The sequence below is a fragment of the Chrysemys picta genome, chromosome 4 (genome assembly GCF_011386835.1).
Source record: "Chrysemys picta bellii isolate R12L10 chromosome 4, ASM1138683v2, whole genome shotgun sequence".
Classification (NCBI taxonomy): Eukaryota; Metazoa; Chordata; order Testudines; family Emydidae; genus Chrysemys; species Chrysemys picta.
Window position 1 is genome coordinate 138,015,735 of NC_088794.1, and position 24,624 is coordinate 138,040,358.

Genomic DNA, 24,624 nt, shown 5'->3' on the forward strand with positions numbered 1-24,624 from the left:
TGGTGAGTGCAGTTTGTGTGGAATTCTCCTTTGGGACAGCTGAGAGCTTGAATATGTTAATTTAGCAAGATATGATTTGGGACTCATGAAATATACTCTAGTAACATTCCAGTTTTTTCTTCTGCTGCATTTGCTTAGCCCCAACTAAATTGAATAGATGGGAACAAAAATATAATATAAAGAAACTGGGATAAAGAAGTGTGAGTGAATATGTGAAAATACAATATGCAGAATTACAATGGTGATTAGTTATTTGCCAGTACCAATGTCTCTTAAAAAAAGTTCTCCCCCCTCTAACTGAAGTTGCAGCTACATCAACCTTTCAAGCAATGTCCATGCTACTTTGTATTGTAGTTTTCATAATCAAAAAGTTATCACAATAATAATGTTACTGCATTTATTATCAATACAGTGACTGTACTGTGAATTGAGAATACATTCAACATTCTAGTAATACATGTACAGTGATGGCTAACATATATGGTACTATCATTTTGGTCGTGTACTTAAGAGAAGCATTGATATAAACAAAAGGTAAATAACTATTTACATCTTATTTCTCCGGAAAAACCTTTCCAGTGATTCCTCACATATGCCCCATTCTATGCATTAACTATTCTGATAAATATTTACATAATAAACTTTCTTACCCCAATTTTTTCTTATTCTTCTTCTCAGTTGCCATATTTTATTTTTGTATTTTGAATATGTGAATCAGCAGTATATATTTTTCAGGAATCTGGAGCATTTCCTGAAGTTTTTATTTTTTTTTAAGGCTAAATATTATCCACTCTACTAACTGGGGGGGGGAAAGGATTGTCATATCTACAGTATTATTTCTGTTTGTTCTACATTTTAAAATGATCATGGAATACAAATATTGCTCTATCTAAGATAAAGAAAATATATTTTTCATAAGAAAGCAACATCAAGGCAGAAATATATTTAATAAAATAAAATCTAAACAGTTATGTATATTTCTAGTCCTCATAGCACTAGCTTTATACTCCTTTCTGCAAATAATCTATAACTAAACACAATTGGCATGTTTTAGAGAATTATATTTAATAAAATCTTTTCACTATCTATGCTCCATTCAACACTTTATTTTGCATGGTTAGGAGAATTTTATCAGACTTTGTTAAAAGTATGAATGCCTCCTTTTCATCAGTAGTTGTGTGTTTCTTCTTGGCTACATCTCATGAAACAAATGTTTCATTAGGACCTACAGTATGTTCATGTGCTTGCAAATGCCAGTGTAGTGAAGAATGATCCATAGACTGTTTTCATAAATATCAGTTTTAAGTTCTGTTCCACTTTCATTTCTTCTGGAAAACTCTTTGGAAAGACAGCATTTTTCTGCATATGTTTTTCTCTTAGTTTGTTCTACATTCAGACTTTCCATATACATTTAGATCAGAAAAAAAACCTCATTTGGTGGTCTTTTCAAGAATACTTTGCTGACTAGCTCTTTCCCTCTCCAACAAAATTAATTCAGTTCTTGCTGATGATGTAACTATAGCACCAGAAACTTGGACATTAGATGAGGTCCCTGTGGTTTCATTTTCTTCACCCTTAATTGTTTCTTCTTTAGGTGATAAGCTTTCCTCTGCATCAAAAAATGTTTCAGGTTTCTCTGATGGACTTTCATCATCTGAAGTTTTCATTTCTTTTAGATTTGTCTCTTCTTCTTTGTCAACGTTCGTAGCCTTTTTTGATGGGGATGAGAAGCCTAATTTGGGAAATCTAAACCATCCACTTTTTTCAGTTTGTTTAGAAGAGTCAGTATCTGACACAGAAGAGTCAACAGGCTGGGTTTCTTCAGGAATTGATTTTTGGACTTCAGGTTTGGAATCTGAGCCTGTGTCATCAACAGAGGAAGAAAACCCAATACTTGGAAGCCAAAATTTGAATCTGCCAGATCTTTTACTGTCAGTTTTTTCTTTTTGATCCTTCATATCTTTTTCTTCATCTTCTGGTATTTTAGCTATTTCATCATCTTTAGAAAGAGGAGATACAGCTATTTCCTCTGGTTGCTTATCAGATTGAGTGTCTCCAAGTTTACTGGAAGGCTGTACTTCAACTGTAAATGTTTTCAATTTTGGCAAACTCACACTGGAAGATACGACATCATTAGATTCATCAGTTTCACTTTGTGGTTTACCAGATAATTTAAACTCAGCAGTGCCAGTCTTTTGTATTGCTACCCCTAAATTTTCATCAGAAAGTTTAGGTTGGTGAACTTCACTCTCAGACACCTCATGTTTATATTCTGTATAAGACTGCAGTTTGACTGGCATGTCTAGTTTAACATGTGACTCAGGTATCTTCACTTTGAGAAGTGAAAATCCAAAACTAGCAGTTTTAATTTCTGATGAAGGAATCTCAGATTCTTTCACTATCTGAGAGGAATAAGTCTCATGCGTTTCGATATCAACATGTCCAGATTCAACTTCACCTTGTGTCTTTATTTCTTTACTCTCTGCAAGTGGTCCCTGAATCTGTAGTGCTGCTTTTGAAACCGAAGAGTCTGAGACCTTAACGTATACCTGTGGGGTTTTAATGTCACATTCAGCCAATGTTGGAATTTTGACTGATGGCGTTTGGAAATTACCACCTGCAAACTCTGGTTTTTCTTTAGGGATCCTAGTGCTTACTTCCAGTTTTGGTGTTTCAATGTCAGTACCAGCACCTTTTAAGTCTGTTGCCACTTTTGATGTTGAAACGTCAGTTTCAACTGTGGGTGCATTGTAAGTGAATGCTGGTATTTTTAACTTGGGAATTTTAATATTTACCTCTACACTTTCACTTTGTTTGTCTGGCTTGTCCTTTGAAATCCTGGCTGATGATTCCATAAGGTCTGAACTTGGACTTTGCAGGTCAATGGAGCCATCTGCTTTTTTAAACTGGATTTCTACTATGCCTAGTTCAGTTTTAGGCAGTGAAACATCAGCCTCTAACTTTGGGAGAAAGACATCAACTTCAGAACCCTTTGCTTTTGAATGTAACACTCCAAACTTTGGCATCTTAAATTTAGATGTTTTCATTTTGCTTGCTTCATCTCCATCTTCCACTTTCACTCTGACTCCTGCAGAAATATCCTTTTCAACACTTTCAGCTGGAAACTCTATTTCATGGTCTACAACACTTATTTCAGTATCCATTTTAATTCCCGGAGCACCTATCTTGGTCTCTTCAAGGTTGGTTTTAACATCAGCAACATCTCCTGTTCCCTTTGTGGCAGGCCATCCAAATGAGGGTACACTGAATTTTGGCATTTTTAATTTACTTTCTCTTCCTTGAACATCCTTTCCTGTCGATTTTATTACACTCCCTAGCTTTTCAGTTTTAACTCCTGCACCGGCGTGTAGAATGTCCAGCTCTACTTTTGGGAGGACATCTAATTTCTTCTGTGTTCCATCCAAAGCAATTTCAACAGATGGTGCTTTGGTTCCTATTTCTGGACTTTTCAGCTCAATGGAATGTTCTGCTGTTGGAATCTCTGCACACTCTGATTTGGCTTTTTGTTCTTGAAGGGTCAGATCACATTTAGGGAGTGTAATGTCAGCTTCTGGTAAGCTGATGTCCATCCCAGTTTTTGAAGCACTAATTTCTGATGTAGAGAGTTCTGCCTGAGGTATCATGACTTTTGGAGTGTGTGTTTTCAATTGTTGTCCTTCAGCACCGCGTTTAACTACATCAGCATAAGTTTCGGTTTCAGGAATGCTCACTTTAATAACTGCTTTTTCTGGAGGTCGTGAAACTTCTGCTTCAAACTTTGATGAGGTAACATCAGAACTTTTACCTTTGTGGAGAGAAACTCCCACTTTTGGAATCTCTGCTTTAGCAGATCTGATTTTACCTTCCAAAACATCCTTTCCAGCAGCAGATTCAGTGTCCACATGTGGCAATGATGTTGCATATTCAGGAGCTTCTATTTCAGTTTGCATTTCAGCAGAAGGAGCACTTACTTGAGGCTTTTTCAGGCTCCCTTCACTATCAGTGTCACCTCTTTTTTCCTTAGAAGATGACCGACCAAATGTTGGCATTCTGAATTTTGGCATTTTAAACCAGCCCTGATGTTCTTCAGTCTGAATTTCTCCAGACTTCATTTCATGTTCTCCGTGCACTTTCATATCCTCCACCTCAGGGCTTTGAATGGCCACCTCTGTGGTTGAAACAGAAACTGATGGGAGACTAACATCCATCTTTGAAGCTTTAATGTCAGTGATAGAAACTTGAGGCATTTTCATTTTCCCAGCTGAAACCTCTATTTCTGCATCAGAGACATCAGATTTAATTTCTAGTATTGGAGCTTCCACAGCAATGTCAGCAATATCTGTTGTCATTGTAAGCTGGGGAACTCCAGCTTCCATTTTGGGTAAGCTGATCTCACTTTCTGGTCTTTTTCCTTTTGGAAGTGAAATTCCAAACTTTGGCTTTTGGAATTTAGGCATTTTCATCTTCCCTTCAAGACCTTCAACTTTCACTTCCGCTCCTTCCACCATCAATGGTCCTTCAATTCCTGTTTCTGGACCCTTCAGCTCAATGGAAGCTTCTGCTGTGGGAACTTTAATACCCGGGGACACGCTGACATCATCACCAGCAGACCCTAATTTGAGGTCAGCTTGTTGAAGACTCACATCATATGTAGGAAAGGCGGCATCAACCTTAGGTAGGCTAATGTCCATGTCTGATTTGGGAACTTTGATTTCTGGTTTGGAAAATTCTAGAGTAGGAATCTGAACTTTTGGCATTTTTATGCTTATTTGTGCTCCCTCTTCTATGCTTTTGGTATGACTGCTTTCTATATCAGGTATCTGCACTAAGTCTTCTCCATCTCTTTCTGATTTAGGAACAGTAACATCAGCTTCCACTTTTGGCAGATTCACCTGAGATTTAGGAACCTTAATTTTGGAGAATGAAATTTTAGGCATGATAAATTGAGACTTTTTAATTTGGCTTTTTTGTTCTTCTTTTCCTGTAGATATTTCAATATCAAGATCCATGCTTGGACCCTGTTCCTCATTTACAGTTTCTGCTAGTTTTGTGTCTGTTTTGCCTGATGATACAGTAATTTTAGGCTCTTCCAGAGGTGCTTCAAAATCAGCTTTAACGCTTGCTTCTTTTTTTGGTGACCAACTAAATGATGGCAATTTGAATTTTGGCAACTTGAAATGTCCTTCTTTCCCTTCCATATCTGTATCTCCAGGTTTTATTTCTCCCTCAAACATTGTTGCTTTAGATGCCATATTTGAATCTTGAATGCCAATCTCTGTCACTGGAACAGAAACGTTGGATTGGAGGTTAATGTCAACTTTGGGTGTCTTAATATCAGCTTCAGGTATTTTGGGCATTTTGATTTTCCAGCCTGAAGATTCTGTTTCTGCATTAGGGATGACAGATTCAACTTCTACTGTTGGTGCTTCCACAGCAATGTCAACAATATCTGTCATCGCTTTTAGCTGGGGAACATCAGCTTCCATTTTGGGTAAGCTGATCTCACTCTCTGGCACTTTCCCTTTAGGATGTGAAATTCCAAACTTTGGCTTTTGGAATTTGGGCATTTTAATCTTCCCTTCAAGACCTTCAACTTTAATCTCTGCTCCATCCACAGCAATTCCAGCTGATATTCCTTCAACTCCTGTTTCTGGACTTTGCAACTCTATGGACCCTTCTGATGTTGGAATCTTAATAGCTGGGGCTGACAGGCTGACATCAGCACCAGCAGACCTCAATTTCAAGTCAGCTTGTTGAATAGTCACATCATATGTAGGAAGTGTGACATCAACCGTAGGTAAGCTAACGTCCACATCCATTTTGGGAGCTTTGATTTCTGGTTTTGAAAATTCTGAAGTAGAGATCTTAACCTTTGGTATTTTTATGGCTATTCCTTCTCCATCTCCACTGCTTCCTTTCTCTGATCTCTGCACTGAAACATCTCCTTCATTTTCTGGTTTAGAACCACTAACATCACTTTCCAATTTTGGCAGAGAGACCTGTGCTTTGTGACCCTTCATTTTAGGAAGTGATATCTTTGGCATGTTGAACTGAGACTTTTTAGTTTTGCCCTTCTCACCATCTTTTCCTATAGGCATATCACTTTCAAGATCCACACTTGGGCACTGAACCTCAGCTACAGTTAATGTTAGTTCAGCTTCTGTTTCTCCTAAAGAAGAGGCCAAAGCAGGCTCCTCAAGGGTTGTTTCAGTATCACATGTAACAACCGCTTCTTTCTTTGGTGACCAACTAAATGATGGGAGTTTGAATTTTGGCATTTTGAATTTGCTTTCTTTCCCTTCAATGTCTTTTTCTCCAGATTTTATTTCACTCTCAGTCTTTACCACTTTACTTTCTAAATCTGGGCCTCGAATGTCTACCTTTGTTGTTGGCATGGTAACATCAACTGATGGGAGGCTGATGTCCACCTTTGGTGCTCCGACAGCTTTAGGTATTTGAGGCATTTTGAGTGATGGCAGTTGCATTTTTAAGCCTGACACGTCTGTTCCTGCATCAGAGTCTTCAGATTTAATATCTAAAGATGAAGTTTCAATAGCAATCTCAGTAACTTCAGCTATTGCTTTTGGCTTGGGAATGTCAGCTTCCATTTGGGGTAAGCTGATCTCACTCTCTGGAATTTCTCCCTTAGGCAGTGAAATTCCAAACTTCATTTTTTGGAATTTAGGCATTTTAGTCTTCCCTTCGAAACCTTCAAGCTTCACTTCTCCTCTATCTAGAGCAATGTCAGCTGATGGTATTTTAGCAACTATTTCTGGACTCTTCAGCTCAGTGGAACTTTCTGTCATTGCAACTTTAATATCTGTCTCTGGAATGCTTACATCACTAACAGCAGACCCAGATATCACTTTGGGTTCTTGAATACTCATGTGATACTTAGTAAGAGTGACGTCATCTTTCAGTAAGTTTGCATCCTGGTAAACTTTAGGGGTACTGATATCAACTTTGGAAAAACCCAAATCAGGAACCCAAAATTTTGGTAAATTAACATTTTTGGCCCTTGAATCTCCTCCACACTCAGGAAGGTCCACGCTGCTCTCAGGGCCTGAAAATTTCAATGGTATTCCTTCAGCTATTACATTAGATTCAGTTATAGGGTGAAAAACATCAGCCTGCAAATTGGGATCACTAATTTCAGATTTAGGAATCTTAGAAATTGACACCTTTGGAATTTTAAAATGAGGCATTTTAGATATCCCCTTAATGCTATCTTTTCCAGAACTACTTGGAATTTCAAGTCCAACACTTGGACCATGGATTGCAGGTCCTGACACTGTTATCTCTCCTTCGGCCCTAGCTGGTGGAATAGTCACCTGGGGCTCTTTCAGGCTTCCTTCAACATCTGCTACTCCATAACTGGTTCTTTTTGAGGTGGACCAGCCAAACGAAGGCATGCCAAATGTTGGCATTTTGAATTTACTTTCTTTTCCTTTAGCATCTTTATCTGTGGCTTTTATTTCACCTTCTATCTTTACCGCTTTAGCTGTTGCTTCTGGGCCCTTAATGTCCACCTCGGCCTTTGGTAGAGAAACGTCTACTGATGGGAGGGTGATGTCCACCTTTGGTGCTTGAATGTCTGCTTTAGGCATTTTGGGCATTTTGAGTGATGGCATTTGTATTTTCCAGCCGGAAGCTTCAGTCTCTACGTCAGGAACATCAGCTTCCATTGCTAGCGTTGGGATTTCCACGCCGATTGCACCCACTTGGCCTTTGACTTTTGGCTTGGGAAAGTCAGCTTCCATTTTGGGTAAGCTGATCTCGCCTTCTGGCACTTTGCCTTTTGGAAGTGAAACTCCAAACTTTGGCTTTTCAAATTTAGGCATTTGAATTTTCCCTTCCAAACCGGCAGCTTTCCCCTCTGGTCCCTCCACCGCAAGTTCAGCTAATGGCTCTTTCGCTTCAATACCTGGACCCTTCAACTGAATGGAACCTTCTATTTTGGGAATCTTGACTCCAGGTACTGAGATTTTGACATCTCCGGGAACAGAGGCTGCCTTGAGGTCAGCTTCCTGAAGACTGACATCACACGTGGGAAGTGTGACATCGACTTTGGGTAAAGTAACATCCACGTCTACTTTGGGAGCTTTGATTTCTGGTTTAGAAAATCCCATCGAAGGCATCTTGACTTTTGGCATGTGTATTTTCATCCCTGTTGCCTCTGCTTTCCCTGTCTCAACTTCAATACTACTTTCCATGTCGGGAACTTTCACTTCAAATCCCCCCTCTTTAATTTCGGCTTGTGATTTGGGAAGGGAAATATCTGCCTCCACCTTTGGCAGACTGACCTGTACCTGGGGAGCCTTGACTTTGGGAAGCTTCACACTCGGCAGCTTAGCATCAGGCATTTTAATTTTCCCCTTCTCACCATCTTTTCCTGCAGAAGTCCCGATTTCCAGTTCAACACTTGGAGCCTGGATTGCAGGTCCTGACACTGTTATCTCTCCTTCGGCCCTAGCTGACGGCATTGTCACCCGGGGCTCTTTGAGGCTTGCTTCAACATCTGCTACTCCACCACTGGTCTCTTTTGAGGTGGACCAGCCAAATGAAGGCATGCCAAATGTTGGCATTTTGAATTTACTTTCTTTTCCTTTTGCATCTTTATCTGTGGCTTTTATTTCACCTTCTATCTTTACCGCTTTAGCTGTTGCTTCTGGGCCCTTAATGTCCACCTCGGCCTTTGGTAGAGAAAAGTCTACTGATGGGAGGGTGATGTCCACCTTTGGTGCTTGAATGTCTGCTTTAGGCATTTTGGGCATTTTGAGTGATGGCATTTGTATTTTCCAGCCGGAAGCTTCAGTCTCTACGTCAGGAACATCAGCTTCCATTGCTAGCGTTGGGATTTCCACGCCGATTGCACCCACTTGGCCTTTGACTTTTGGCTTGGGAAAGTCAGCTTCCATTTTGGGTAAGCTGATCTCGCCTTCTGGCACTTTGCCTTTTGGAAGTGAAACTCCAAACTTTGGCTTTTCAAATTTAGGCATTTGAATTTTCCCTTCCAAACCGGCAGCTTTCCCCTCTGGTCCCTCCACCGTAATTTCAGCTGATGGCTCTTTCGCTTCTATCCCTGGACCCTTCAACTGAATGGAACCTTCTATTTTGGGAATCTTGACTCCAGGTGCTGAGATTTTGACATCTCCGGGAACAGAGGCTGCCTTGAGGTCAGCTTCCTGAAGACTGACATCACACGTGGGAAGTGTGACATCGACTTTGGGTAAAGTAACATCCACATCTACTTTGGGAGCTTTGATTTCTGGTTTAGAAAATCCCAATGAAGGCATCTTGACTTTTGGCATGTGTATTTTCATCCCTGTTGCCTCTGCTTTCCCTGTCTCAACTTCAATAGTGCTTTCCATGTCGGGAACTTTCACTTCAAATCCCCCCTCTTTAATTTCGGCTTGTGATTTGGGAAGGGAAATATCTGCCTCCACTTTTGGCAGACTGACCTGTACCTGGGGAGCCTTGACTTTGGGAAGCTTCACACTCGGCAGCTTAGCATCAGGCATTTTAATTTTCCCCTTCTCACCATCTTTTCCTGCAGAAGTCCCGATTTCCAGTTCAACACTTGGAGCCTGGATTGCAGGTCCTGACACTGTTATCTCTCCTTCGGCCCTAGCTGACGGCATTGTCACCCGGGGCTCTTTGAGGCTTGCTTCAACATCTGCTACTCCACCACTGGTCTCTTTTGAGGTGGACCAGCCAAATGAAGGCATGCCAAATGTTGGCATTTTGAATTTACTTTCTTTTCCTTTTGCATCTTTATCTGTGGCTTTTATTTCACCTTCTATCTTTACCGCTTTAGCTGTTGCTTCTGGGCCCTTAATGTCCACCTCGGCCTTTGGTAGAGAAACGTCTACTGATGGGAGGGTGATGTCCACCTTTGGTGCTTGAATGTCTGCTTTAGGCATTTTGGGCATTTTGAGTGATGGCATTTGTATTTTCCAGCTGGAAGCTTCAGTCTCTACGTCGGGAACATCAGCTTCCACTGCTAGCGTCGGGGTTTCCACGCCGATTGAACCCACTTGGCCTTTGACTTTTGGCTTGGGAATGTCAGCTTCCATTTTGGGTAAGCTGATCTCGCCTTCTGGCACTTTGCCTTTTGGAAGTGAAACTCCAAACTTTGGCTTTTCAAATTTAGGCATTTGAATTTTCCCTTCCAAACCGGCAGCTTTCCCCTCTGGTCCCTCCACCGTAATTTCAGCTGATGGCTCTTTCGCTTCTATCCCTGGACCCTTCAACTGAATGGAACCTTCTATTTTGGGAATCTTGACTCCAGGTGCTGAGATTTTGACATCTCCGGGAACAGAGGCTGCCTTCAGGTCAGCTTCCTGAAGACTGACATCACACGTGGGAAGTGTGACATCGACTTTGGGTAAAGTAACATCCACATCTACTTTGGGAGCTTTGATTTCTGGTTTAGAAAATCCCATCGAAGGCATCTTGACTTTTGGCATGTGTATTTTCATCCCTGTTGCCTCTGCTTTCCCTGTCTCAACTTCAATACTGCTTTCCATGTCGGGAACTTTCACTTCAAATCCCCCCTCTTTAATTTCGGCTTGTGATTTGGGAAGGGAAATATCTGCCTCCACTTTTGGCAGACTGACCTGTACCTGGGGAGCCTTGACTTTGGGAAGCTTCACACTCGGCAGCTTAGCATCAGGCATTTTAATTTTCCCCTTCTCACCATCTTTTCCTGCAGAAGTCCCGATTTCCAGTTCAACACTTGGAGCCTGGATTGCAGGTCCTGACACTGTTATCTCTCCTTCGGCCCTAGCTGACGGCATTGTCACCCGGGGCTCTTTGAGGCTTGCTTCAACATCTGCTACTCCACCACTGGTCTCTTTTGAGGTGGACCAGCCAAATGAAGGCATGCCAAATGTTGGCATTTTGAATTTACTTTCTTTTCCTTTAGCATCTTTATCTGTGGCTTTTATTTCACCTTCTATCTTTACCGCTTTAGCTGTTGCTTCTGGGCCCTTAATGTCCACCTCGGCCTTTGGTAGAGAAAAGTCTACTGATGGGAGGGTGATGTCCACCTTTGGTGCTTGAATGTCTGCTTTAGGCATTTTGGGCATTTTGAGTGATGGCATTTGTATTTTCCAGCCGGAAGCTTCAGTCTCTACGTCAGGAACATCAGCTTCCATTGCTAGCGTTGGGATTTCCACGCCGATTGCACCCACTTGGCCTTTGACTTTTGGCTTGGGAAAGTCAGCTTCCATTTTGGGTAAGCTGATCTCGCCTTCTGGCACTTTGCCTTTTGGAAGTGAAACTCCAAACTTTGGCTTTTCAAATTTAGGCATTTGAATTTTCCCTTCCAAACCGGCAGCTTTCCCCTCTGGTCCCTCCACCGTAATTTCAGCTGATGGCTCTTTCGCTTCTATCCCTGGACCCTTCAACTGAATGGAACCTTCTATTTTGGGAATCTTGACTCCAGGTGCTGAGATTTTGACATCTCCGGGAACAGAGGCTGCCTTGAGGTCAGCTTCCTGAAGACTGACATCACACGTGGGAAGTGTGACATCGACTTTGGGTAAAGTAACATCCACATCTACTTTGGGAGCTTTGATTTCTGGTTTAGAAAATCCCAATGAAGGCATCTTGACTTTTGGCATGTGTATTTTCATCCCTGTTGCCTCTGCTTTCCCTGTCTCAACTTCAATAGTGCTTTCCATGTCGGGAACTTTCACTTCAAATCCCCCCTCTTTAATTTCGGCTTGTGATTTGGGAAGGGAAATATCTGCCTCCACTTTTGGCAGACTGACCTGTACCTGGGGAGCCTTGACTTTGGGAAGCTTCACACTCGGCAGCTTAGCATCAGGCATTTTAATTTTCCCCTTCTCACCATCTTTTCCTGCAGAAGTCCCGATTTCCAGTTCAACACTTGGAGCCTGGATTGCAGGTCCTGACACTGTTATCTCTCCTTCGGCCCTAGCTGACGGCATTGTCACCCGGGGCTCTTTGAGGCTTGCTTCAACATCTGCTACTCCACCACTGGTCTCTTTTGAGGTGGACCAGCCAAATGAAGGCATGCCAAATGTTGGCATTTTGAATTTACTTTCTTTTCCTTTTGCATCTTTATCTGTGGCTTTTATTTCACCTTCTATCTTTACCGCTTTAGCTGTTGCTTCTGGGCCCTTAATGTCCACCTCGGCCTTTGGTAGAGAAACGTCTACTGATGGGAGGGTGATGTCCACCTTTGGTGCTTGAATGTCTGCTTTAGGCATTTTGGGCATTTTGAGTGATGGCATTTGTATTTTCCAGCTGGAAGCTTCAGTCTCTACGTCGGGAACATCAGCTTCCACTGCTAGCGTCGGGGTTTCCACGCCGATTGAACCCACTTGGCCTTTGACTTTTGGCTTGGGAATGTCAGCTTCCATTTTGGGTAAGCTGATCTCGCCTTCTGGCACTTTGCCTTTTGGAAGTGAAACTCCAAACTTTGGCTTTTCAAATTTAGGCATTTGAATTTTCCCTTCCAAACCGGCAGCTTTCCCCTCTGGTCCCTCCACCGTAATTTCAGCTGATGGCTCTTTCGCTTCTATCCCTGGACCCTTCAACTGAATGGAACCTTCTATTTTGGGAATCTTGACTCCAGGTGCTGAGATTTTGACATCTCCGGGAACAGAGGCTGCCTTCAGGTCAGCTTCCTGAAGACTGACATCACACGTGGGAAGTGTGACATCGACTTTGGGTAAAGTAACATCCACATCTACTTTGGGAGCTTTGATTTCTGGTTTAGAAAATCCCAATGAAGGCATCTTGACTTTTGGCATGTGTATTTTCATCCCTGTTGCCTCTGCTTTCCCTGTCTCAACTTCAATAGTGCTTTCCATGTCGGGAACTTTCACTTCAAATCCCCCCTCTTTAATTTCGGCTTGTGATTTGGGAAGGGAAATATCTGCATCCACTTTTGGCAGACTGACCTGTACCTGGGGAGCCTTGACTTTGGGAAGCTTCACACTCGGCAGCTTAGCATCAGGTATTTTAATTTTCCCCTTCTCACCATCTTTTCCTGCAGAAGTCCCGATTTCCAGTTCAACACTTGGAGCCTGGATTGCAGGTCCTGACACTGTTATCTCTCCTTCGGCCCTAGCTGACGGCATTGTCACCCGGGGCTCTTTGAGGCTTGCTTCAACATCTGTTACTCCACCACTGGTCTCTTTTGAGGTGGACCAGCCAAATGAAGGCATGCCAAATGTTGGCATTTTGAATTTACTTTCTTTTCCTTTTGCATCTTTATCTGTGGCTTTTATTTCACCTTCTATCTTTACTGCTTTAGCTGTTGCTTCTGGGCCCTTAATGTCCACCTCGGCCTTTGGTAGAGAAACGTCTACTGATGGGAGGGTGATGTCCACCTTTGGTGCTTGAATGTCTGCTTTAGGCATTTTGGGCATTTTGAGTGATGGCATTTGTATTTTCCAGCCGGAAGCTTCAGTCTCTACGTCGGGAACATCAGCTTCCACTGCTAGCGTCGGGGTCTCCACGCCGATTGCACCCACTTGGCCTTTGACTTTTGGCTTGGGAATGTCAGCTTCCATTTTGGATAAGCTGATCTCGCCTTCTGGCACTTTGCCTTTTGGAAGTGAAACTCCAAACTTTGGCTTTTCAAATTTAGGCATTTGAATTTTCCCTTCCAAACCGGCAGCTTTCCCCTCTGGTCCCTCCACCGTAATTTCAGCTGATGGCTCTTTCGCTTCTATCCCTGGACCCTTCAACTGAATGGAACCTTCTATTTTGGGAATCTTGACTCCAGGTGCTGAGATTTTGACATCTCCGGGAACAGAGGCTGCCTTCAGGTCAGCTTCCTGAAGACTGACATCACACGTGGGAAGTGTGACATCGACTTTGGGTAAAGTAACATCCACGTCTACTTTGGGAGCTTTGATTTCTGGTTTAGAAAATCCCAATGAAGGCATCTTGACTTTTGGCATGTGTATTTTCATCCCTGTTGCCTCTGCTTTCCCCGTCTCAACTTCAATACTGCTTTCCATGTCGGGAACTTTCACTTCAAATCCCCCCTCTTTAATTTCGGCTTCTGATTTGGGAAGGGAAATATCTGCCTCCACCTTTGGCAGACTGACCTGTACCTGGGGAGCCTTGACTTTGGGAAGCTTCACACTCGGCAGCTTAGCATCAGGCATTTTAATTTTCCCCTTCTCACCATCTTTTCCTGCAGAAGTCCCGCTTTCCAGTTCAACACTTGGAACCTGGATTGCAGGTCCTGAAACTGTTATCTCTCCTTCGGCCCTAGCTGACGGCATTGTCACCCGGGGCTCTTTGAGGCTTGCTTCAACATCTGCTACTCCACCACTGGTCTCTTTTGAGGTGGACCAGCCAAATGAAGGCATGCCAAATGTTGGCATTTTGAATTTACTTTCTTTTCCTTTTGCATCTTTATCTGTGGCTTTTATTTCACCTTCTATCTTTACCGCTTTAGCTGTTGCTTCTGGGCCCTTAATGTCCACCTCGGCCTTTGGTAGAGAAACGTCTACTGATGGGAGGGTGATGTCCACCTTTGGTGCTTGAATGTCTGCTTTAGGCATTTTGGGCATTTTGAGTGATGGCATTTGTATTTTCCAGCTGGAAGCTTCAGTCTCTACGTCGGGAACATCAGCTTCCACTGCTAGCGTCGGGGTTTCCACGCCGATTGAACCCACTTGGCCTTTGACTTTTGGCTTGGGAATGTCAGCTTCCATTTTGGGTAAGCTGATCTCGCCTTCTGGCACTTTGCCTTTTGGAAGTGAAACTCCAAACTTTGGCTTTTCAAATTTAGGCATTTGAATTTTCCCTTCCAAACCGGCAGCTTTCCCCTCTGGTCCCTCCACCGTAATTTCAGCTGATGGCTCTTTCGCTTCTATCCCTGGACCCTTCAACTGAATGGAACCTTCTATTTTGGGAATCTTGACTCCAGGTGCTGAGATTTTGACATCTCCGGGAACAGAGGCTGCCTTGAGGTCAGCTTCCTGAAGACTGACATCACACGTGGGAAGTGTGACATCGACTTTGGGTAAAGTAACATCCACATCTACTTTGGGAGCTTTGATTTCTGGTTTAGAAAATCCCAATGAAGGCATCTTGACTTTTGGCATGTGTATTTTCATCCCTGTTGCCTCTGCTTTCCCTGTCTCAACTTCCATACTGCTTTCCATGTCGGGAACTTTCACTTCAAGTCCCCCCTGTTTAATTTCGGCTTGTGATTTGGGAAGGGAAATATCTGCCTCCACCTTTGGCAGACTGACCTGTACCTGGGGAGCCTTGACTTTGGGAAGCTTCACACTCGGCAGCTTAGCATCAGGTATTTTAATTTTCCCCTTCTCACCATCTTTTCCTGCAGAAGTCCCGATTTCCAGTTCAACACTTGGAGCCTGGATTGCAGGTCCTGACACTGTTATCTCTCCTTCGGCCCTAGCTGACGGCATTGTCACCCGGGGCTCTTTGAGGCTTGCTTCAACATCTGCTACTCCACCACTGGTCTCTTTTGAGGTGGACCAGCCAAATGAAGGCATGCCAAATGTTGGCATTTTGAATTTACTTTCTTTTCCTTTAGCATCTGTATCTGTGGCTTTTATTTCACCTTCTATCTTTACCGCTTTAGCTGTTGCTTCTGGGCCCTTAATGTCCACCTCGGCCTTTGGTAGAGAAACGTCTACTGATGGGAGGGTGATGTCCACCTTTGGTGCTTGAATGTCTGCTTTAGGCATTTTGGGCATTTTGAGTGATGGCATTTGTATTTTCCAGCCGGAAGCTTCAGTCTCTACGTCGGGAACATCAGCTTCCACTGCTAGCGTTGGGATTTCCACGCCGATTGCACCCACTTGGCCTTTTACTTTTGGCTTGGGAATGTCAGCTTCCATTTTGGGTAAGCTGATCTCGCCTTCTGGCACTTTGCCTTTTGGAAGTGAAACTCCAAACTTTGGCTTTTCAAATTTAGGCATTTGAATTTTCCCTTCCAAACCGGCAGCTTTCCCCTCTGGTCCCTCCACCGTAATTTCAGCTGATGGCTCTTTCGCTTCTATCCCTGGACCCTTCAACTGAATGGAACCTTCTATTTTGGGAATCTTGACTCCAGGTGCTGAGATTTTGACATCTCCGGGAACAGAGGCTGCCTTGAGGTCAGCTTCCTGAAGACTGACATCACACGTAGGAAGTGTGACATCGACTTTGGGTAAAGTAACATCCACGTCTACTTTGGGAGCTTTGATTTCTGGTTTAGAAAATCCCATCGAAGGCATCTTGACTTTTGGCATGTGTATTTTCATCCCTGTTGCCTCTGCTTTCCCTGTCTCAACTTCAATACTGCTTTCCATGTCGGGAACTTTCACTTCAAATCCCCCCTCTTTAATTTCGGCTTGTGATTTGGGAAGGGAAATATCTGCCTCCACTTTTGGCAGACTGACCTGTACCTGGGGAGCCTTGACTTTGGGAAGCTTCACACTCGGCAGCTTAGCATCAGGCATTTTAATTTTCCCCTTCTCACCATCTTTTCCTGCAGAAGTCCCGATTTCCAGTTCAACACTTGGAGCCTGGATTGCAGGTCCTGACACTGTTATCTCTCCTTCGGCCCTAGCTGACGGCATTGTCACCCGGGGCTCTTTGAGGCTTGCTTCAACATCTGCTACTCCACCACTGGTCTCTTTTGAGGTGGACCAGCCAAATGAAGGCATGCCAAATGTTGGCATTTTGAATTTACTTTCTTTTCCTTTAGCATCTGTATCTGTGGCTTTTATTTCACCTTCTATCTTTACCGCTTTAGCTTTTGCTTCTGGGCCCTTAATGTCCACCTCGGCCTTTGGTAGAGAAACGTCTACTGATGGGAGGGTGATGTCCACCTTTGGTGCTTGAATGTCTGCTTTAGGCATTTTGGGCATTTTGAGTGATGGCATTTGTATTTTCCAGCCGGAAGCTTCAGTCTCTACGTCGGGAACATCAGCTTCCACTGCTAGCGTCGGGGTTTCCACGCCGATTGAACCCACTTGGCCTTTGACTTTTGGCTTGGGAATGTCAGCTTCCATTTTGGGTAAGCTGATCTCGCCTTTTGGCACTTTGCCTTTTGGAAGTGAAACTCCAAACTTTGGCTTTTCAAATTTAGGCATTTGAATTTTCCCTTCCAAACCGGCAGCTTTCCCCTCTGGTCCCTCCACCGTAATTTCAGCTGATGGCTCTTTCGCTTCAATACCTGGACCCTTCAACTGAATGGAACCTTCTATTTTGGGAATCTTGACTCCAGGTGCTGAGATTTTGACATCTCCGGGAACAGAGGCTGCCTTGAGGTCAGCTTCCTGAAGACTGACATCACACGTGGGAAGTGTGACATCGACTTTGGGTAAAGTAACATCCACGTCTACTTTGGGAGCTTTGATTTCTGGTTTAGAAAATCCCATTGAAGGCATCTTGACTTTTGGCATGTGTATTTTCATCCCTGTTGCCTCTGCTTTCCCTGTCTCAACTTCCATACTGCTTTCCATGTCGGGAACTTTCACTTCAAGTCCCCCCTGTTTAATTTCGGCTTGTGATTTGGGAAGGGAAATATCTGCCTCCACCTTTGGCAGACTGACCTGTACCTGGGGAGCCTTGACTTTGGGAAGCTTCACACTCGGCAGCTTAGCATCAGGTATTTTAATTTTCCCCTTCTCACCATCTTTTCCTGCAGAAGTCCCGATTTCCAGTTCAACACTTGGAGCCTGGATTGCAGGTCCTGACACTGTTATCTCTCCTTCGGCCCTAGCTGACGGCATTGTCACCCGGGGCTCTTTGAGGCTTGCTTCAACATCTGCTACTCCACCACTGGTCTCTTTTGAGGTGGACCAGCCAAATGAAGGCATGCCAAATGTTGGCATTTTGAATTTACTTTCTTTTCCTTTAGCATCTGTATCTGTGGCTTTTATTTCACCTTCTATCTTTACCGCTTTAGCTGTTGCTTCTGGGCCCTTAATGTCCACCTCGGCCTTTGGTAGAGAAACGTCTACTGATGGGAGGGTGATGTCCACCTTTGGTGCTTGAATGTCTGCTTTAGGCATTTTGGGCATTTTGAGTGATGGCATTTGTATTTTCCAGCCGGAAGCTTCAGTCTCTACGTCAGGAACATCAGCTTCCACTGCTAGCGTGGGGGTTTCCACGCCGATTGCACCCACTTGGCCTTTGACTTTTGGCTTGGGAATGTCAGCTTCCATTTTGGATAAGCTGATCTCACCTTCTGGCACTTTGCCTTTTGGAAGTGAAACTCCAAACTTTGGCTTTTCAAATTTAGGCATTTGAATTTTCCCTTCCAAACCGGCAGCTTTCCCCTCTGGTCCCTCCACCGTAATTTCAGCTGATGGCTCTTTCGCTTCAATACCTGGACCCTTCAACTGAATGGAACCTTCTATTTTGGGAATCTTGACTCCAGGTGCTGAGATTTTGACATCTCCGGGAACAGAGGCTGCCTTGAGGTCAGCTTCCTGAAGACTGACATCACACGTGGGAAGTGTGACATCGACTTTGGGTAAAGTAACATCCACGTCTACTTTGGGAGCTTTGATTTCTGGTTTAGAAAATCCCATCGAAGGCATCTTGACTTTTGGCATGTGTATTTTCATCCCTGTTACCTCTGCTTTCCCTGTCTCAACTTCAATTCTGCTTTCCATGTCGGGAACTTTCACTTCAAATCCCCCCTCTTTAATTTCGGCTTGTGATTTGGGAAGGGAAATATCTGCCTCCACTTTTGGCAGACTGACCTGTACCTGGGGAGCCTTGACTTTGGGAAGCTTCACACTCGGCAGCTTAGCATCAGGCATTTTAATTTTCCCCTTCTCACCATCTTTTCCTGCAGAAGTCCCGATTTCCAGTTCAACACTTGGAGCCTGGATTGCAGGTCCTGACACTGTTATCTCTCCTTCGGCCCTAGCTGACGGCATTGTCACCCGGGGCTCTTTGAGGCTTGCTTCAACATCTGCTACTCCACCACTGGTCTCTTTTGAGGTGGACCAGCCAAATGAAGGCATGCCAAATGTTGGCATTTTGAATTTACTTTCTTTTCCTTTTGCATCTTTATCTGTGGCTTTTATTTCACCTTCTATCTTTACCGCTTTAGCTGTTGCTTCTGGGCCCTTAATGTCCACCTCGGCCTTTGGTAGAGAAACGTCTACTGATGGGAGGGTGATGTCCACCTTTGGTGCTTGAATGTCTGCTTTAGGCATTTTGGGCATTTTGAGTGATGGCATTTGTATTTTCCAGCCGGAAGCTTCAGTCTCTACGTCGGGAACATCAGCTTCCACTGCTAGCGTCGGGGTTTCCATGCCGATTGCACCCACTTGGCCTTTGACTTTTGGCTTGGGAATGTCAGCTTCCATTTTGGGTAAGCTGATCTCGCCTTCTGGCACTTTGCCTTTTGGAAGTGAAACTCCAAACTTTGGCTTTTCAAATTTAGGCATTTGAATTTTCCCTTCCAAACCGGCAGCTTTCCCCTCTGGTCCCTCCACCGTAATTTCAACTGATGGCTCTTTCGCTTCTATCCCTGGACCCTTCAACTGAATGGAACCTTCTATTTTGGGAATCTTGACTCCAGGTGCTGAGATTTTGACATCTCCGGGAACAGAGGCTGCCTTGAGGTCAGCTTCCTGAAGACTGACATCACACGTGGGAAGTGTGACATCGACTTTGGGTAAAGCAACATCCACGTCTACTTTGGGAGCTTTAGTTTTTGGTTTAGAAAATCCTATAGAAGGCATCTTGACTTTTGGCATGTGTATTTTCATCCCTGTTGCCTCTGCTTTCCCCGTCTCAACTTCAATACTGCTTTCCATGTCGGGAACTTTCACTTCAAATCCCCCCTCTTTAATTTCGGCTTGTGATTTGGGAAGGGAAATATCTGCCTCCACCTTTGGCAGACTGACCTGTACTTGGGGAGCCTTAACTTTGGGAAGTTTAATACTCGGCAGCTTAACATCAGGCATTTTAATTTTCCCCTTCTCACCATCTTTTCCTGCAGAAGTCCCGATTTCCAGTTCAACACTTGGAGCCTGGATTGCAGGTCCTGACACTGTTATCTCTCCTTCTGCCCTAGCTGACGGGATTGCCACCGGGTGCTCTTTGAGGCTTGCTTCAACATCTGCTACTCCACCAGTGGTCTCTTTTGAGGTGGACCAGCCAAATGAAGGCATACTGAATTTTGGCATTTTGAATTTACTTTCTTTTGCTTTAGCATCTTTATCTGTGGCTTTTATTTCACCTTCTATCTTTACTGCTTTAGCTGTTGCTTCTGGGCCCTTAATGTCCACCTCGGCCTTTGGTAGAGAAACGTCTACTGATGGGAGGGTGATGTCCACCTTTGGTGCTTGAATGTCTGCTTTAGGCATTTTGGGCATTTTGAGTGATGGCATTTGTATTTTCCAGCCGGAAGCTTCAGTCTCTACGTCGGGAACATCAGCTTCCACTGCTAGCGTCGGGGTTTCCACGCCGATTGAACCCACTTGGCCTTTGACTTTTGGCTTGGGAATGTCAGCTTCCATTTTGGGTAAGCTGATCTCGCCTTCTGGCACTTTGCCTTTTGGAAGTGAAACTCCAAACTTTGGCTTTTCAAATTTAGGCATTTGAATTTTCCCTTCCAAACCGGCAGCTTTCCCCTCTGGTCCCTCCACCGCAATTTCAACTGATGGCTCTTTCGCTTCTATCCCTGCACCCTTCAGATTTATTGAACCTTCCATTTTAGGAATCTTTACTCCAGGTGCTGAGATTTTGACATCTCTAGGAACAGAGTCTGCTTTCAGGTCAGCTTCTTGAAGACTGACATCACACGTGGGAAGTGTGACATCGACTTTGGGTAAAGTAACATCCACGTCTACTTTGGGAGCTTTGATTTCTGGTTTAGAAAATCCCATCGAAGGCATTTTGACTTTTGGCATGTGTATTTTCATCCCTGTTGCCTCTGCTTTCCCTGTCTCAACTTCCATACTGCTTTCCATGTCGGGAACTTTCACTTCAATTCCCCCCTCTTTAATTTCGGCTTGTGATTTGGGAAGGGTAATATCTGCCTCCACCTTTGGCAGACTGACCTGTACCTGGGAACCCTTGACTTTGGAAAGCTTCACACTCGGCAGCTTAGCATCAGGCATTTTAATTTTCCCCTTCTCACCATCTTTTCCTGCAGAAGTCCCGATTTCCAGTTCAACACTTGGAGCCTGGATTGCAGGTCCTGACACTGTTATCTCTCCTTCGGCCCTAGCTGACGGTATTGTCACGTGGTGCTCTTTGAGGCTTGCGTCAACATCTGCTACTCCACCACTGGTCTCTTTTGAGGTGGACCAGCCAAACGAAGGCATACTGAATTTTGGCATTTTGAATTTACTTTCTTTTGCTTTAGCATCTTTATCTGTGGCTTTTATTTCACCTTCTATCTTTACCGCTTTAGCTGTTGCTTCTGGGCCCTTAATGTCCACCTCGGTCTTTGGTAGTGAAACGTCTACTGATGGGAGGGTGATGTCCACCTTTGGTGCTTGAGTGTCTGCTTTAGGCATTTTGAGTGATGGTATTTGTATTTTCCAGCCAGAAGCTTCAGTCTCTATGTTGGGAACATCAGCTTCCACTGCTAGCGTCAGGGTTTCCATGCCGATTGCACCTAGTTGGCCTTTGACTTTTGGCTTGGGAATGTCAGCTTCCATTTTGGGTAAGCTGATCTCGCTTTCTGGCACTTTGCCTTTTGGAAGTGAAACTCCAAACTTTGGCTTTTCAAATTTAGGCATTTGACTTTTCCCTTCCAAACCGGAAGCTTTCCCCTCTGGTCCCTCCACCACAATTTCAACTGGTGGCTCTTTCGCTTCTATCCCTGGACCCTTCAGCTGTATGGAACCTTCTATTTTAGGAATCTTTACTCCAGGTGCTGAGATTTTGACATCTCCAGGAACAGAGTCTGCTTTCATGTCAGCTTCTTGAAGACTGACATCACTCGTGGGAAGTGTGACATCGACTTTGGGTAAAGTAACATCCATGTCTACTTTGGGAGGTTTGATTTCTGGTTTAGAAAATCCCATGGAAGGCATCTTGACTTTTGGCATGTGTATTTTCATCCCTGTTGCCTCTGTTTTCCCTGTCTCAACTTCAATACTGCTTTCCATGTCAGGAACTTTCACTTCAAGTCCCCCCTCTTCAAGTTTGGCTTGTGATTTGGGAAGGGAAATATCTGCCTCCACCTTTGGCAGACTGACCTGTACCTGGGGAGCCTTGACTTTGGGAAGCTTCACACTCGGCAGCTTAACATCAGGCATTTTAATTTTCCCCTTCTCACCATCTTTTCCTGCAGAAGTCCCGATTTCCAATTCAACACTTGGAGCCTGGATTGCAGGTCCTGACACTGTTATCTCTCCTTCTGCCCTAACTGACGGCATTGTTACCTGGGGCTCTTTGAGGTGTTCTTCAACATCTGCTACTCCATCATTGGTCTCTTTTGTGGTGGACCAGCCAAATAAAGGCATACTGAATTTTGGCATTTTGAACTTACTTTCTTTTCCTTTGGCATCTTTATCTGTGGCTTTTATTTCACCTTCTTTCTTTTCCACTTTAGTTGTTGCTTCTGGGCCCTTAATATCCACTTCGGTCTTCGGTAGAGAAACGTCTACTGATGGGAAGGAGATGTCCACCTTTGGTGCTTGAATGTCTGATTTAGGCAGTTTGGGTATTTTGAGTGATGGCATTTGCATTGTCCAGCCTGAGTTTTCTGTCACAGTATCAATTTGAACTGGTGCTTTTGGGACCTCCATATCAATTTCAAGTCCTTCTATTTTTACTGTTTTCTTGTGCATGTCAGTTTCCACTTTGTGTAATGTGATTTCACTTTCTGGCTGCTTTCCCTTTTTAGTGTAAATTTCAAAGTTTTCTTGTAGATCTGATATTTGCGTCTGATCCTGCTCATATTCTTCATTTATCTCTTTTTCTTGTTTTGTTTTTCCAGTTTCTTTTGTTGTTGTTTTTATTTCTAGACCCTTTATTTGAACCGAAGTGTGTTCTAGGTGATCCCTCATTTCTTTATTTGTTATCTCTTCTCCAGGATGTTGCAGAGAAACTTTTGTGGGTTTTTGTTCTGATGAACTTTTTTGTTTCTTTTTTCTGGTCCTTGGTAGAGCTTGTGGTATTTGTTTGCTTTGTGTGTCTTTGAAACCAGGTGTTTGTATTTCTGAAGTAGGTTTTGATATTTGTGTTGTTATTGGTGGTATTTGTGATGTTGTAGTAGTAGGTTTAGATATTGCTAACTGTTTTTTTTGTTTTTTAATGTTAATTTCAACTTCAGGGTACTTCTTTGTATAAATTGGTAAACCATTTTCCATGTCTTTTAAGTCTTTTTTGACATTGTCTTGTATGTCACCTGCTTTTGTTTCATATGCAGAAGATGTGCTATATTGTACAGTTAGTATTTCTGGAGTTTCCATGCTGATATCTTCTTTTCGTATTTTATCCTTTTTTGTTGGTGTCAGGGTTTTTATTTCTAATCTCTGCTTCTCTTCTGTTTCTGCTTTTGTTCTATGCATTTTGAATCCAATATTAGGGAACTTCAGTTTCTTTTGGCTTCCTTTTTTCTCTTTAGCACAGAATTCTTCTTCTTGTAACTGTGACTCAGTGTCAGTGCTTGTTGGGGAAATATCTTGTATAGCATGCTCATGTGCATCTGATGTACTATGAGATCTTCTGTGCCCCAAAATCTTTTTATTTTTCATTGACTGGAATTTGGGCCATGACAATCTCTCTTTTCTGGGTCGTTTTGTTCTTCCCACCCTTTGTTTTACAATTTCCTTTTCCTTGTCTTCTTCTGAAATAATCTTTTCTGAAATTTCCAGTGTTGTTCCAGGAATTTTTTCAGTAAGCTCTTTTTCCTGAAGAAGAGGTTGTTTTTTTGTAAATATTAATATAAAATGTGTATAATATTCATCTTGTTTTGTTTAAAATCAACTACTTTTTGGACATATAAACACACTAAAAATTGAGGGTGCACTACAATCCAAAGTTACATGAAATGAAATTAGTATACTAAGTTAATAGATATATATAGCTACCGAAGTCTAGATTCTATATAAAACATGCTGGCTTGTAGTCAACAGCAACTCCTAAATATATTTTATTCAGAGATTATTCAATTTGCAATGTGAGAAATAAGATGCATTTTGATCAGATGGAGACCCATGATTAGATTCTGTTGCGACAGATGTCAGTGACTAAACCAATATTGACTAGAGGTGCTCAACAGAACAGCTATTTTTCATTGCTATTTTGTGTGATGAAAAATTCCAACCATGGCTAATACTGACTTCGTTTGGAGCAGGCTCAGATCCCTAGGATACCTAATTGAACTCTAAAACATTGTGATTACAAATATGTTTGTCCTTACTGTTTGATGATTTTATATTTTCTCTATCACTAGTTTATAGTCGAAGAACCAAATCCCTTTTTCACTCTGGACCTGTTCCTTTTCCCATTCAATGTAACGGAAGCTGGGTCAGGCGCTGTCTCCTCCCTTCAAGAAAACTCAACTTCCATCATATTCAATGCAAGTTTAGCTTGATTAAGGACTTAAGTGAAATACTCCCTTGTACACAGGGCTTAATTTGGACTAAAGAGGTGCGTAGTTTTTGTGCTGGCTTTCTGCATAGG

At 43.2% G+C, this 24,624-nt stretch overlaps 1 protein-coding gene across 1 annotated transcript in view; it reads right to left on the minus strand.

Moving 5' to 3' along the window:
- Positions 1-383: 383 nt before the first annotated feature.
- LOC122172274 (protein AHNAK2-like) overlaps positions 384-24,624 on the minus strand; it is a 70,343-nt gene continuing 46,102 nt past the window's right edge. The window contains exon 7 of the mRNA XM_042841279.2: positions 384-23,849. Within this exon, the coding sequence (XP_042697213.2) occupies positions 1,431-23,849 (22,419 nt within the window). The 3' untranslated portion in view covers positions 384-1,430. The remainder of the gene's footprint in view (positions 23,850-24,624) is intronic.